General features: G+C 35.5%; 2 protein-coding genes across 4 annotated transcripts; both read left to right on the top strand.

Moving 5' to 3' along the window:
- Positions 1–1341: 1341 nt before the first annotated feature.
- Positions 1342–7603, top strand: uck2b (uridine-cytidine kinase 2b). Of its 2 annotated transcripts, XM_067362268.1 has the most exons (8): positions 1342–1500; positions 3512–3671; positions 4425–4521; positions 4619–4761; positions 5992–6089; positions 6254–6302; positions 6391–6559; positions 7497–7603. In XM_067362268.1, the coding sequence occupies exons 1-7, from the start codon at positions 1396–1398 to the stop codon at positions 6522–6524; spliced, it is 786 nt and encodes a 261-aa protein (XP_067218369.1). In that variant the 5' UTR covers positions 1342–1395; the 3' UTR covers positions 6525–6559; positions 7497–7603. The 2 variants fall into 2 exon arrangements, with proteins under 2 accessions (XP_067218369.1, XP_067218368.1); XM_067362267.1 differs by having other exon boundaries at positions 6391–7574.
- czib (CXXC motif containing zinc binding protein) lies at positions 6541–12999 on the top strand. Of its 2 annotated transcripts, XM_067362270.1 has the most exons (9): positions 6541–6559; positions 7497–7603; positions 7690–7773; positions 8006–8062; positions 9623–9704; positions 9882–9913; positions 10976–11053; positions 11806–11871; positions 11949–12999. In XM_067362270.1, the coding sequence occupies exons 2-9, from the start codon at positions 7598–7600 to the stop codon at positions 12024–12026; spliced, it is 483 nt and encodes a 160-aa protein (XP_067218371.1). In that variant the 5' UTR covers positions 6541–6559; positions 7497–7597; the 3' UTR covers positions 12027–12999. The 2 variants fall into 2 exon arrangements, with proteins under 2 accessions (XP_067218371.1, XP_067218370.1); XM_067362269.1 differs by lacking the exon at positions 6541–6559 and having other exon boundaries at positions 7466–7603.
- Positions 13000–14879: the final 1880 nt, after the last annotated feature.

A 14879-nucleotide genomic window follows, 5' to 3' on the forward strand; every position in this document is an offset into this window, starting at 1 on the left:
CAAAGATTTTGTGGGTGGATGTGGAAAATTTCATTAGAAGGAAAACAAATGTTATATTTAAATAAAATAATTTTGATATGTATTATTTCAATGAAAATAATAATTTTACTTTTATTGTACAACTTTTTATTATTTTGGAAAAATGTCATATACACATGAAGAAAGGTCAGGACCCAAGCATTTTCTTCAGGAGACTAAAACTACTGCACCAGTTTGGAGAACATTATTAATAAAAAAGCAAGGAAGAGGAATATGCAGATTTTTGGTTAACGAATCAATGGTTTGTACGCTCTGGCATGTGTGTGTGTGTGTGTGTGTGTGTGTGTGTGTGTTAATATGTACATTTCTGTATATTATTGTATATTTCTCTTGATAATAAAAAAATTATCTTTCAATAAACTATTTTGGCTTACTTTTACTGTTTTGGGGGGAAATCTGTTTTCTGCTTACCTTTTGTAAAAAAATGTTTTAATTTTTAATAACTTGTATTTGAATATAAAGGGATATGTAGACAGACAGACAAACAGACATTAGATAGATAGATAGATAGATAGATAGATAGATAGATAGATAGATAGATAGATAGATAGATAGATAGATAGATAGATAGATAGATAGATAGATAGATAGATAGATAGATAGATAGATAGATAGACTCTAAAAAAATGCTGGGTTTAAAATGGACAAACCCAGTGGTTGGGTTAAATGTTTGCCCAATCTGGGTAGTTTTATTTAACCCAACTATTGTTTAAAAATTACTGTATTGTTGCTTAAAACAAACTCAAAATATGTTGGAAATTAACATTTATTAATGTTATTTATTTTAAATATTTAAATATTATTTATTTATAAATGTTTGTTTAAATAATAAAAAATAAACATTTAATGTTCACCTATTATTGTTGCTTCTAGTAATTATGAGTCTGATTTTTAATTTACAAACTATTCTGGGTTCATTTTAAGCCAGACATCAGTAGTTGAGTTAAATAAAACTAACCAGTAGGTCGGGCAAACATTTAACCCAACCGCTGGGTTAAAACAACCCAGTCACTGGGTTTGTCCATTTTCAACCTAACTTTAACCTAGCATTAACTTTTTTAACCCAGCATTTTTTGGGGTGTACATTCATACATACAAACATACATAGTGTATTTTTAATCTAAAATGAATCTAAAAAAAATAAGTGTAATTGAAATGGCATGAAACGGTAGAAGGAAGCTTGCAATGTAAGTTCAGCATTATTTTCTTTGTGAGAGCAGTGAGTGAGTGGGACAGTAGGAGGAGCGCTCTCTCTCTCTCTCTCTCTCTCTGTGTGTGTGTGTGTGTGTGTGTGTGTGTGTGTGTGTATATATTATTAGAATAGCGACACACGCTTGTGCTCCGTCCACTGCAAGTATGGCTGGCGACACTGAAACACATCTTCTGGACAGAGAGGAGAACGGCCACACCGTCCGACAGCCTTTCCTCATCGGTGTGTCTGGAGGCACCGCCAGTGGAAAGGTTTGAGCTTTATGAGTGTTTATCAGTAATAAGCGTAACGTTACAGACTCCGCTATTGTCACGTAGGCTAGCTGGGTCTTCAATGACGCCGGTGCCTCCAGCGACCGCGTGGCTTTAGTAACTCATATTGAAATATACAATAAAACACATTGAAAATACAGCATCCGCGAATGTAAAAAGTATTCACATGCCCAAAATCTATACACCATATCTAAAACATTTATATATTTTTAGTTATTTGGCAAGTCTTTTGTCTTTCATTGCTGGAAACAGTGAGTGAATACCTATGGTGAATACCCGAAAATAATTTAAAACAAACTAAACAACAACCCATAAGTTACAGTATCCCTTTAAAATGTGTCCAGATTTCGTGTTTATCATCGTAATAAATGTCGATAATTTCATGTTTTAGCTCCACGTGGCGCAGCATTTTGAATTGTCGCGTTTCATGTTGTCGTTTATTTGTCTGCGAGCGACCTTGAATGTCTAAATTGGATGTTGACGTTTGCTATATGTTTCTCGCCAGACGGTGTTTAAACTGGTTTTTAGTCGCTGTTTAAAAATAAATAAATAAATGTCCCACTTCCTCCACGTAGGCGAACGAAAGTTGCGGGAACGTGACGTCATAAAAGCAGAGGATGTTTACACTGGCACAGTGACCCCGTTTTAGTATCAAGCCGTCATTAATCTTCCGCTGACCTTCATATGCAGGAAATTTAACTTCCACCCCTAAAGAGTTACAGCCGAGCTTCTGAAATGTCTCTTGAACTCACTTCAAATTTTAATCCATGTTACTTGCAGTCAAAGTGCGGTTTGTCCACACTTTCTGTTGTCTGGTGTTCACTGGTGTGTGAGGGAATAAACGTTTTCTCACCTGACTGTCAAGCAAACTTAATAATAACTGACCCAAATTTTAACTGCTTGGCCGATGGATAAAGGCCATGCTTCCCTGCTAAATTTCCTTACATGGGAGATCTGGCCCACCCCCATGGCGTTATACCACACCATAGTTCACAGCACATGTCTGCAGAGACACTAATGAGAAAAGTCTTCTTCATCTACAGTTCAAGTTAAAGGAATAGTTCACCCAGAAATGAAAACGTCACCATTTATTCACCTTCATGTCGTGCGAAACACAAAAGAAGATATTTTAAAATATGTTGGTAACCAGACACCTATGGTGTCCACTGACAGGACAACATGAGGCTTCCACAATTTTAATTTTTTTGTGTGAACTGTGAACTATCCCTTCAACACTGTAAAGCCTGACAAATGGAAGTTTATTGAACCTTATTTTTTTTTAATTGATACATATGGCTCATACTTGATTTAAAAACAGCTCAGATTTTATCCAGAGGCCCAAAATGAGCAAAAACATGCAATTTGATGCAGTTGCTGATATTTATATGGCCAAAAAGTAAGATGAAACGGCTTGTAATAAAATCAATGACATCTTCACAAAAGTATAGCAAACTATATGAATAAAATGCATATAAATATCAGTTGTTGCTCCATATTTCCCAATAATTCATCTTAGAAAGCTATTTAAATGCTTGGTTTTATGATCAAAGCGCTGTAGTTTTTGTGGGGGCAAAACATATAATGCAATGCAATACAATAATCATCAAAAGCCTGTTGTATCATATTTGATACATTTTAACATGAAGAATGTTGTTAATCAAGTAAACCTGCTTTAGTCTAGTAAGTATTTATCTTGAAATATTAACAACTACATAATGTATTCTTACATTTACTTTATGAAAAGTCACCACAACTTGAAGGTGGACATTTTTTAGAATGATACTAAAATGCCTTTTATTATTTAACTAAAAAAGGATAAACCATCAATCAGACAACAGAAAGTAGGTTCTTTGGTAAATTTTGATCATGTTGATAATTTGCTCATCAAATATGAGACAGTAGGCTTCATAGGGTTAATAATACAAACACTGTGGCTTTAGGATGTGTATATGTGAAGAGTTTAGCACTTAGTCGTGTGTTCTGTCTTCAGTCTTCAGTATGCGAGAAGATCATGGAGCTGTTGGGCCAGAATAAAATTGACCGTCATCAGCGGCAGGTTGTCATCCTCAGTCAAGACAGCTTTTACAGGGAGCTCACACCTGAACAGAAGGCCAAAGCACTCAAGGGCCAGTTTAACTTCGATCACCCAGGTACTGTCTGAGGTCTGAGGGTTGTTCAAGGAATAGTTCAACTTGCTCATCTGTAACATTAATTTTGTTCCGAAACCTTTTTTTCTTCTTCTGTGGAGCACAAAAACACCATAAAGAGCCTGATATACTTACGGCGAAGTTTGAAATACGTGAGTAGCAGAGTAATGTTAATGAACATCCTGAAGCCGCCCATGCTACTAAGAATGGCGTTTGGATGAATTTGTAAATATATACCGTGCATGTTCCTTTCAATAGCAAAATTAATGCAACAAAAATGACAGTGGTGTGAAAACAGCTGTTAAGAAAGCATCTGATCATAGCAATGTGGATATGACATGTTTGAACATGCTCTGCAATTCACCACTCCAGTAAAATCATTCCACGTTTATTTATATTAGGGGTGGGAATCTTTTGGAATCTCACGACTCGATTTAAAATCAAATCTTAGGGTCAGGATTCCATTAAAAAATAAATTTTTTGGATGAACTTTGGATGTTTAGAATATCGATTTTTGAAATTTTATGAATCGATTTGAATCGTTAGAAGATTGAATGATTTTATTTTTTTCCCCACCCCTAATCTATATAGCACTTTATACAATAGATTGTTTAAAAGACACACCTACCTATTACATAATCGCCACCACAGACTGATGGTAGTTTGAAGGTGTTTACCAGCCAGAGTGAACCTTTCTGGAAAGTTCGCTTTGGCAAGCTGAAATAATCTGTTCATCATTGTTTCCATAATTCATAGATGCTTTCGACAGTGAGCTCATCATGAAGACTCTGCGTGACATCATTCAGGGGAACACTGTGCACATCCCAGTTTATGACTTTGTTACCCATTCCAGGTCAGCGCTGCTCTCCCTGTCATTTCTTAAGGTGCTGTTTTGGGTGTTCTGATGAGGTAATAACTGCTGAATCACATGTTCTCCAAACCTCTTACAGGAAGGATGAGTTTGTGACTGTGTATCCAGCAGATGTGGTTCTCTTTGAGGGGATTCTCATGTTCTATTCACAAGAGATTCGAGATCTGTTCCAAATGAAGCTGTTTGTGGACACCGACCCAGACACGCGACTCTCGCGAAGAGGTAGATGCATTGTGGGATGTTTTCATTGATTCATTTTTTGGAACAGTTTGTTTTGGTTTCGGTGTTGCTTGTTCTTCATCCACTTAGTAGAATAGCGTTTTAATTATAGTGGGAGTAGTGTTGTTAAAAATATTGATACTGAAGTATCTGAAACGGTTCCAATACTCCTTTTTTGCAGTATAGATACACTGATACCAGCTGTGTGTTCTTACACTCTCTTCTCTCCGACGGCGAATTGACACGCTCGTCTCCTCTCACTCACTCGTCTCACTCGGTTTAACAGAGCTTGTATTGCACATAATTTTAGTCATTCCCCCAGGTTTCATGCTCGCACCAAAAGCATGTGCACCAGTAATATGTCGCGCGCACATAAAGCTGCCTCTCAAACAGCTCGTGAGTACCAAATTGAGTTCTTTTTCATGGCTTTTTTGAATAAACGTCAAATACTTACAAAATTATGTCAATGTCCATCTTGCAGAGTGTTCAGGCTAATACATTCAGTTTTGGAACGTAAATAGTTGAGAGAAATCACGTTTTGTAACGGTACACTGGATTGCATAAGCTCTTAAAGTGACAGCAGCCTAATAAACTTGCCTCTCTCTGTCATGTTCATCAAAGAACAAAAGACAAAGAGAAAATCACTCGCTGCTCTTGACTGAATAACTTTTGTAACTTTAATTGTAAGTATTAATCTGTATTTAATTTTTACAATGAAAACTATCCAGCGTTAATTTACATTTGATTACTTAATTTTTTTTTTTTTTTTTTACCTGAATAAGCTACTACTGTTAGACCTACCTGAAAAACTTAAAGCCATGTTTTATTTTATTTGTCTCTTTATTTTTGTATTTGTTATTTTATTACTGACTCTTGTCTTTTTTATTGCCAATGTAGTGAAACGATTCAAATAAAGTCTCCCTGTTCTGTGTGCAAGCTATTACAACAAAATTACCCAAAATTATGAGATAACAAATTATCTGTATGGCAGTGCATATGGCATTTCCCCATAGTATCGAAAATAGTATTGAATAACGATATTTTTCAAGGTATCGAATCGAAGTTGAAAATTCCAGTATCATGAAAACACTAAGTGGGAGTTATTTTCACTGTGAAGAACTTTTTTTTTTTTTAATATATATATATATATATATATATTTAGATTTTTTTTTTTTATATATAAATCTATCGATTACCAAAGACTAATCATGTGTATTTTCTTGTTTCTCTCAGTGTTGCGGGACATCAGTGAGAGAGGCAGAGAGTTGGAGCAGGTTCTGAACCAGTACATCACCTTTGTAAAGCCAGCCTTTGAGGAGTTCTGTCTTCCTGTGAGTATCTTCGTAAATGTCTTTCTAAATCCGAGTCTGACTGCACTGTATTGTCAGGACAGGTATCATTTATACTAACTTGATACCTTCCATCTGCTTTCTCACTGTTACACTTTTTTTTTTTTTTTTATGCCCTAAATTGTCTTTAACATTTATTTACTCAGACCAAAAAGTATGCGGACGTCATCATCCCCCGAGGAGCAGACAATCTCGGTAGGATTATGAGAGCTAGTTTATCTTTTTAATGCACACTGTGGTGAGAGATTTAACTTGATGTCATTTTATTTCCATTTCTCTCTAGTGGCTATTAATCTGATTGTGCAGCATATTCAGGATATCCTGAACGGAGGATTCACCAAACGACAGAACGGTTTACAGAACGGCCACGGGACACCCAGACAAAGACGGGCTTCTGAGTCGAGTAGACCTCACTGACCTCACTGTGACCCTTCCCTCCATTGAGGAGAAAGGTGGAACTGAATAACAGTGGCATCCCTTTGAGAATAAGGGGATGCATGAGCTGAAATGCCTTTGTTATTGTTACTATTATTTGAATTCGAAATGTTGTTGTTGTTGTGGATAATTTGTTTGCTTTTTCAGAGGGTTTTGAAGGTGCTGTATGTTTTTTGGAAGATTTGATTGCACACTCAACCTGTCCTGTCAGTGTCTATCTGCTTTCTCAGCTACTCAGAAAATAAATGAATAGTATGGAATGTTTCTAGAGACAACGTTGATCACAGTGCGGTTAGCACACATACTTGAAGTCAGAGCTCAGGTTGGGTGGGTTGTTCCATCCACAAAGAAAAAAAACCCCTGCTACCTCATATTTGAGGCCCTTTTATGTCTGTGAGTGAAGAGATGTGTGATTTCGTAAAGACAGCAATATGGTACACTAGCATTTTATATTCTGTCATATTTTTTTTTAAATCTGTCTAGTTGAATCTTAATGTTGTTACATTTGTTTTTGTAATTGTAGTGTTTTGTACATATAACATGGCACAACTTGATTTACAGTGTTAGCAGAAATGATTTTTGCCCACAATATACCAGTAATAACCTGGTATATTCCCAATTATTAGAATTTGATGTAAAACCAGATAAAATCAGGGATTACAGTCAGATATGTTGGTCTTTGTAACATAAAATACCTCACTGTTATTATTAACATCAAGAGATTGATTGCTTGAACTTTACTTTAGTAACCCTGTGCGCACTACTTCAGTGAGCTTGTGTGCTTCCTTTCCCCCTCAAGCCTTTGTGCCACGTATTTTTTAAGGTTTTATCACCAGATGGATTATTTATATCTGGTTTTGCTGATGAATAATTCATTACGTTGTGGTGGAATAAAATTATAAAACTATAAACTGTTTCTCGTTCTTTGTACCCCTCTTTTACATCGTTTCATAGGTGTAATACCACACATGTCCGCTAGGCGGAGCTGCTGTCGCGGCATCTGTCGCAGTCTTTATACGCAATTGGATGACGTTTAGCAATAGGCGTGGCTCAATATGGGGGTATGAGCGAAAGCAGCAGCGCATACTTGCATTTGATAGAAAACCAATGAATTGCAGCTTTTCTAACTTATTTTCTTTTTCTATAGAAATTTGGGTTGCAGTTTAAAGCGACTTTGGAGAATGTAACAAACGTGAGGCCGGTGGGGGATGATTTCCGCTGGTATTTAAAGGTAAAGTGTGTTCAGGTCGCTGCTAGTGTGACAGTCTGTCAGTTAAACTGGATTTGCTTACAGTAAGTTAGTTGCTAACTGTTTTTATGGAAATTAAAAATTTTCAACATCTATATTATGTATTAGAATAATTTGTAAATGTGATGAATACTGATAATTCTGAATACTGTTAAAGTTGGCAGTGGCCATGTGATTTAATGACATGTCAAATTACTGACTTCTGTCTTTGCAGCTGAAATGTGGGAATTGTGGTGAGGTGTCGGATAAATGGCAGTACATCACCTTACTGGTAGGTTGCAAAGTGTGGGAAATATAACCAATAACTGATCATCTTTCAGTATTATTGCCAGATGCTGACATGCTTTTGTCCAAAGCAAATGAGAGAGAGAGAAAACATAAAGGAGCCAGCAATATTAGCAGTGTTTTTTATGCCTGCATTTTATGTCACTTTTATGAGAAATAATAAAAAACAGATTTATTGGGGAATCACAGTGAAAACGGCATGTTCATTTTCTTTTCAATATTTTGTTGAATACTGTGTTGAATAATGAAAGTTACACTGTTCATTGACATTTATTGATTTTCTGTTTTCTTTCTGTTTGCAAAAATGCATAAAAAGTCATAGAAAAGTGGCATTTAAAATAAAAAATGAATGGGTAAAATAGTGATACTACTTTGCAGGGACAATATGAAATGGTTTACTCAAAATTAAACTTCGCATGTTCCTAACCAATTTCATTTAAAATCTCACTTTCATTAATACGAGTACAGTGCGCATTTGCACTTGTGTGAAAAGTTGATATTAAAGGTGCCCTAGAATCAAAATTTGAATTTACCTCGGCATAGTTAAATAACAAGTGTTCAGCTTCAGTACATGGAAAAGACATACATTAAGTTTCAAACCCCATTGCTTCCTCCTCCTTATATAAATCTCATTTGTTTAAAAGACTTCCGGAAAACACACGGATCTCAACATAACACCGACCGTTACGCAACAGTCGGGAACATTAATATGTATGACCCCAATATTTGCATATGCCAGCCCATGTTCAAGGCATTAGACAAGGAAAGGCAGTATTAACGTCTGGATCTGTGCACAGCTGAATCATCAGACTAGGTAAGCAAGCAAGGACATAAGCGAAAAATGTCAGATGGAGCAATAATAACTGACATGATACATGATAACATGATATTTTTAGTGATATTTGTAAATTGTCTTTCTAAATGTTTCATTAGCATGTTGTTAATGTACTGTTAAATGTGGTTAAAGTTACCATCGTTTCTTACTGTATTCACGGAGACAAGAGAGCCGTCACTATTTTCATTTTTAAACGTGCAGTCTGTATAATTCATAAACACAACTTCATTCTTTATAAATCTCTCCAACAGTGTAGCATTAGCCGTTAGCCATGGAGCATAGCCTCAAACTCATTCAGAATCAAACATAGACATCAAAATAAATACTTTACTCACATAATTCGAAGCATGCATACAGCATACATGACGAACATCTTGCAAAGATCCATTTAAGGGTTATATTAGCTGTGTGAACTTTGTAAATGCACTGTAATATAGTTGAGAGCTCGTGTGGCAGGGAGCAGGCGAATTAAAGGGCCGGCGCGCTGCCAAAATCAGTGTGTAGTTAATGATGCCCCAAAATAGGCAGTTAAAAAAATTAATTTAAAAAAATCTATGGGGTATTTTAAGCTGAAACTTCACAGACACATTCAGGAGACACCTTAGACTTATATTACATCTTGTGAAAAAGCATTCTTGGGCACCTTTAAATTGCTTTAGTTCATAGAAATAAAGGTCTGTATAGTGATCGCTGGCCCTTTCCTCCCTTCAGGACAGCATGCCACTGAAAGGAGGACGAGGGAGTGCTAGCATGGTGCAGAAGTGCAAACTGTGTTCTCGGGAAAACTCCATAGGTAACCAACCTACTAGCTACTAAATGTGCTGATAGTATGCCTACATATGGGCCATATCACCAGATAATCTGCCTCATAATATCTTCTCTATTGGTGCTTTTACATATTTGCTTGTGCCATGGGTCAAGTGCATATGGATGTCTTACTGAACTTAACTGGATGTCTTACTGTTTCCAGATATCCTGAGGGACACAATTACACCTTACAATGTAAGTAAGGCAGATAACATTCATTTTGAGGATTGTATGTTACTTCAAAAGCTGCATTGTACCAAGTGAACGATGCAGTTGCATATGAATAAATACAGTTGCATATATTCATGTATTTTTTTTAGCTCATTCATGCCGGTATATGTATTTTCAGTAACACTTTACAATAAGATTTCATTAGTTAACATGAACTAAGAATGAACAACACTTTGACAGCATTTATTAATCTTAATTTCACCATTTATGAATACATTATTAAAATCAAAAGTTGTATTTGTTAACATTAGTTAATGCACTGTGAACTAACATGAACAATGAACAACTGTATTTTTATTAACATTAAAGGGTTAGTTCACCCTAAAATGGAAATTCTGTAATTTATTACTCACCCTCATGTTGTTCTACAACCATAAGTCCTTAGTTCATCTTCAGAACACAAATTAAGATATTGTTGATGAAATCCGATGGCTCAGTGAGGGCTCCATTGCCAGCAATGACATTTCCTCTCTCAAGATCTAAAGGTACTAAAAACATATTTGAAATAGTTCATGTGAGTTCAGTAGTTCAATCTTAATATTAAAAAGCGATAAGAATACTTTTTGTGCACCAAAAAACCCCAAAAATAATATTTTCAACAATATCTATATTGGCAGATTTCAGAACACTTCTTCATGAAGCTTCCGAGCTTTATGAATCTTATGTTTTTCGTATTCGGATCACCTATCAAACGGCTAAACCGCTGAAATCATGTGAATTTGGTGCTCCGATTCACTGATTTGATTCGTAAAGCTCTGAAGCAGTGTTTTGAAATCGGCCCATATAGATTTCATCAACAATATCTTAATTTGTGTTCCGAAGATTAACAGGTCTTACGGGTGTGGAACGACATGAAGGTGAGTAATAAATGACATTATTTTCATTTTTGGGTGAACTAACCCTTTAACAAAGATTATTACATACTGTAACAAATGTATTGCTTATTGTTAGTTCATGTTAGTTAATACATTAATGTTAACAAATGAGACCTTATTGTAAAGTGTTACCATATTTTCTCTCCTGAAGGCAGAAGACAGTGAAAGGTTTAAGACAATGGTGCAGTTTGAGTGTCGAGGCATGGAACCAGTCGATTTTCAACCTCAGGTGAGAAATTCCACATATTCAAGTAGTGTGTGTGTGTGTGTATGTGTGTATATATATATATATATATATCGCCATTCAAAAGGTTGGGGTCATTGTTTTTAATAAAGAAATTAACTTTTATTCAGCAAGTATTCAATTTGTTCAAAAGTTGTATTAATGCAATGTGAACTAACATGAACAAACAATCAACAACTGGATTTTTATTAAATACTATTAGCAAAGTTTAATAAAAACTGTAACTGTTGTTAGTTCATGTGAGTTAATACATTAACTAATATTAACAATTAAGACCTAATTGTGAAGTGTTACCAAGATTTGTCACAAAAAAAAAATTCTTTCAAATTAATCCTGTTCTTTAGATCTGCTAAAAATGTATCACTGTTTTTAACATTGATAATAATAATAAATATTTCTTGAGCATCAAATCGGCATATTAGAATGATTTCTGAAGGATCATGTGACACTGAAGACTGGAGTAATGATGCTGAAAATTCAGCTTTGTGTCACAGGAATAAATTACTTTTTTAAAGTACATTAAAACATAAAACAGTTAAAGTTGTAATAATATTTCTAAATGTTGTACATTTGATCAAATAAATTCAGTCTTGATGGGCATAAGAGACTTCTTTCAAAAACATTTAAAAATCTTACTGACCTTAAACTTTTGAATGATACACTATATAATTCTATAATTGTCAAATGATCTTCAGAAGCTTTACCCTAATCTGAATGAAACACATGTTGCTCTACAGGCTGGTTTTGCTGCTAGCGGAGCGGAGACCACCACCCAGTTCCCTGAAATCAATCTGCTAGAGAAAGTAAGAATTCTCTCATTATTTCATTCCTTTATTCAGTTCATTTAGGAGGACACAACACTCTCTTTTACATGTTTCAGGACTGGACAGACTACGACGAGAAAGCCAGTGAGTCTGTGGGGATCTATGAGGTCACTCATCAATTCATCAAGTGCTGAAAAATAAAGAGGCTGGATTGAAAAACAACTGACTGGTTACTGATTGAAGATCAGTTTTAAATTGACTACACCACACTCTTGGTAGTCAGCGCTGACTGGAGTTTGCTAGTTGGTAAAAGAACACATTTTTTAATGTACGAGATGGACGGTAAATTGTAGGTCTAACAATAATAAAGCAAGGATGAATTTTTTTTTTTTTTTTTTTTTTTTTTGTATGTGTGTATGTCTGCAAGCATGTGGAAACCCGATTTGCATTTCCTTTCATAAATAGCAGGGCTTGCAAGCCAGCTAACTTTTTGGGTAAAATTATCCAGAAAAGGAAAAGAAGCAGAGAAAATATATTCAGACCATTAAGATATATTTAGGTTCAAGCTGAATTAATTACAGAAAAATTTTACAAAACAAAGAAAACTTTTTTTTTAATGCTCCAATTGTAAGTAGTGCAATAGTGCAGTAATGGTGAAATATTTTGGGATATAGTGTGAAAATTACGATACATAGTGTCATGGCGTCATCTTCTAACGTGTGTTAACAAAATTACATGGTCTTGAATCTTAAAAGATTTGTAAATATATATATTAAAAATAATATTAAGAAATTAATGTTTATAATGGTGTATCTCAAAAACACTATCTACAGAGCCCTGATTTGCTGTCTAGAACAAGCCACACAACAATTACTTAAGTCATACATTATCATCATCATATGTTTATAACTTATGACTATCTGTTTTAACATTTATTCTTCAAAAGTTACTAGTATAATAATAGTAACTTATCACTACTGAAATAACTACTAATATCTCATACATGGTAATGAAAAAAGATACTATTGGAATACTACTGCTGCCTAAAGATAGGTAGGCTACTAGTAACATAAAATAGACATCTACTAACTTTTAAAGGGGGAAAAGCGAATTGTAATTTTTGGATGTACTTGCTTGTGTCCACCTAAAACCAGTAGTCTTAGCTGGTCTTTCAGTCATAGCTGGTTTAACAGGCAGGTTTAAGAGTTTTGGCCACTTCTTTAAACGGTCAGGCTGAGAGACCAGCTGACCAACCTGACCATCTAAAGAAGTGGCCAAAACTCTTAAAGGATTAGTTCACTTTCAAAAATAAAATTTCTTGATAATTTACTCACCCCCATGTCATCCAAGATGTTCATGTCTTTCTTTCTTCAGTTGAAAAGAAATTAAGGTTTTTGATGAAAACATTCCAGGATTTTTCTCCATATAGTGGACTTCAATGGAGCCCAAATGGTTGAAGGTCAAAATTATGCAGCTTCAAAGTGTTCTACACGATCCCACCTGAGGAATAAGAGTCTTATCTAGAGAAACCATCGGCCATTTTCCTAAAAATATATAAATAAATAATATAAGTTTTAACAATAAATGCTCATCTTGAACTAGCTCCCTTCTTCTCTATTTGAATTCCAGCAGTGTAGACACTGCTAAGTGTATTACTGCCCTCCACAGGTTAAAGTTTGAACTAATTGTTATATACTTGCACTAGCATATTGTATATGACAATTTAGTTCAAACATTGACCTGTAGAGGGCAGTAATACTTAGCAGTGCCTACACTGCTGGAATTCAAATAGAGAAGAAGACGAGAGCTAGTTCAAGATGAGCATTTATGGTTAAAATGTATAAAAAAGTTTAGAAAATGAGCGATGGTTTCAATAGCAATTCTTGTCTGGGAATGCTGTAAACTAATTTTGACCTTCAACCGTTTGGGCTCCATTGAAGTCCACTATATGGAGAAAAATCCTGGAATGTTTTCAACAAGAACTTTAATTTATTTTCGACTGAAGAAAGAAAGACATGAACATCTTGGATGACATGGGGGTGAGTAAATTATCAGGAAATTTTTTATTAGAAAGTGAACTAATCCTTTAAACCTGCCTGCTAAACCAGCTATGACCAGACTGGAAAACCAGCTAAGACTAGTCAGCCATCTTAGGCTGGTTTATGTATTTTAATAGCAGGGTAATGTTGCCATATATGATTACATTGATGTGTCTTTTTTACCTGCTACTTGTCGATCACAACATTCTTCTTGACAGGCTTGAAAACTGGGTTGGGCTTTCTGGGATGGTCCTTAAATGGTTCAGGTCATACTTAGAAGGGAGAGGTTATTATGTGAGTATCGGTGACCATAAGTCTGAGTGGACATCCATGACATGCGGAGTCCCTCAAGGTTCAATACTTGCACCCCTCCTGTTCAACCTATATATGCTGCCACTGAGCCAAATAATGAGAAAGAACCAAATTGCATATCACAGCTATGCAGATGACACCCAGATTTACCTAGCCCTATCACCTAACGACTACAGCCCCATTGACTCCCTGTGTCAATGCATTGATGAAATTAAAAATTGGATGTGCCTAAACTTCCTTCAGTTAAACAAAGACAAAACTGAAGTCATTGTGTTTGGAAACAAAGATTCTCAAAGTGAACATGTACCTTCACTCTAGGGGTCAAACAACTAAAAAGTCAAGTCAGGAATCTTGGTGTGATTTTGGAGTCAGACCTGAGTTTCAGTAGCCATTTAAAGACAATAACTAAATCAGCATATTATCATCTCAAAAATATTGCAAGAATTAGATGCTTTGTCTCCAATCAAGACTTAGAGAAACTTGTTCATGCTTTCATCACCAGCCGGGTGTATTATTGTAATGGGCTCCTCACTGGTCTTCCCAAAAAGACCATAAGACAGCTGCAGCTCATACAGAACGCTGCTGCCAGGATTCTGAGCAGAACCCGAAAACATGAACACATCTCACCAGTCCTCAGGTCCTTGCGCACTGGCTTCCAGTTGCATTTAGAATTGATTTTAAAGTACTGTTGCTTGT

Source organism: Chanodichthys erythropterus, chromosome 16, assembly GCF_024489055.1.
Source record: "Chanodichthys erythropterus isolate Z2021 chromosome 16, ASM2448905v1, whole genome shotgun sequence".
Taxonomy (NCBI): domain Eukaryota; kingdom Metazoa; phylum Chordata; class Actinopteri; order Cypriniformes; family Xenocyprididae; genus Chanodichthys; species Chanodichthys erythropterus.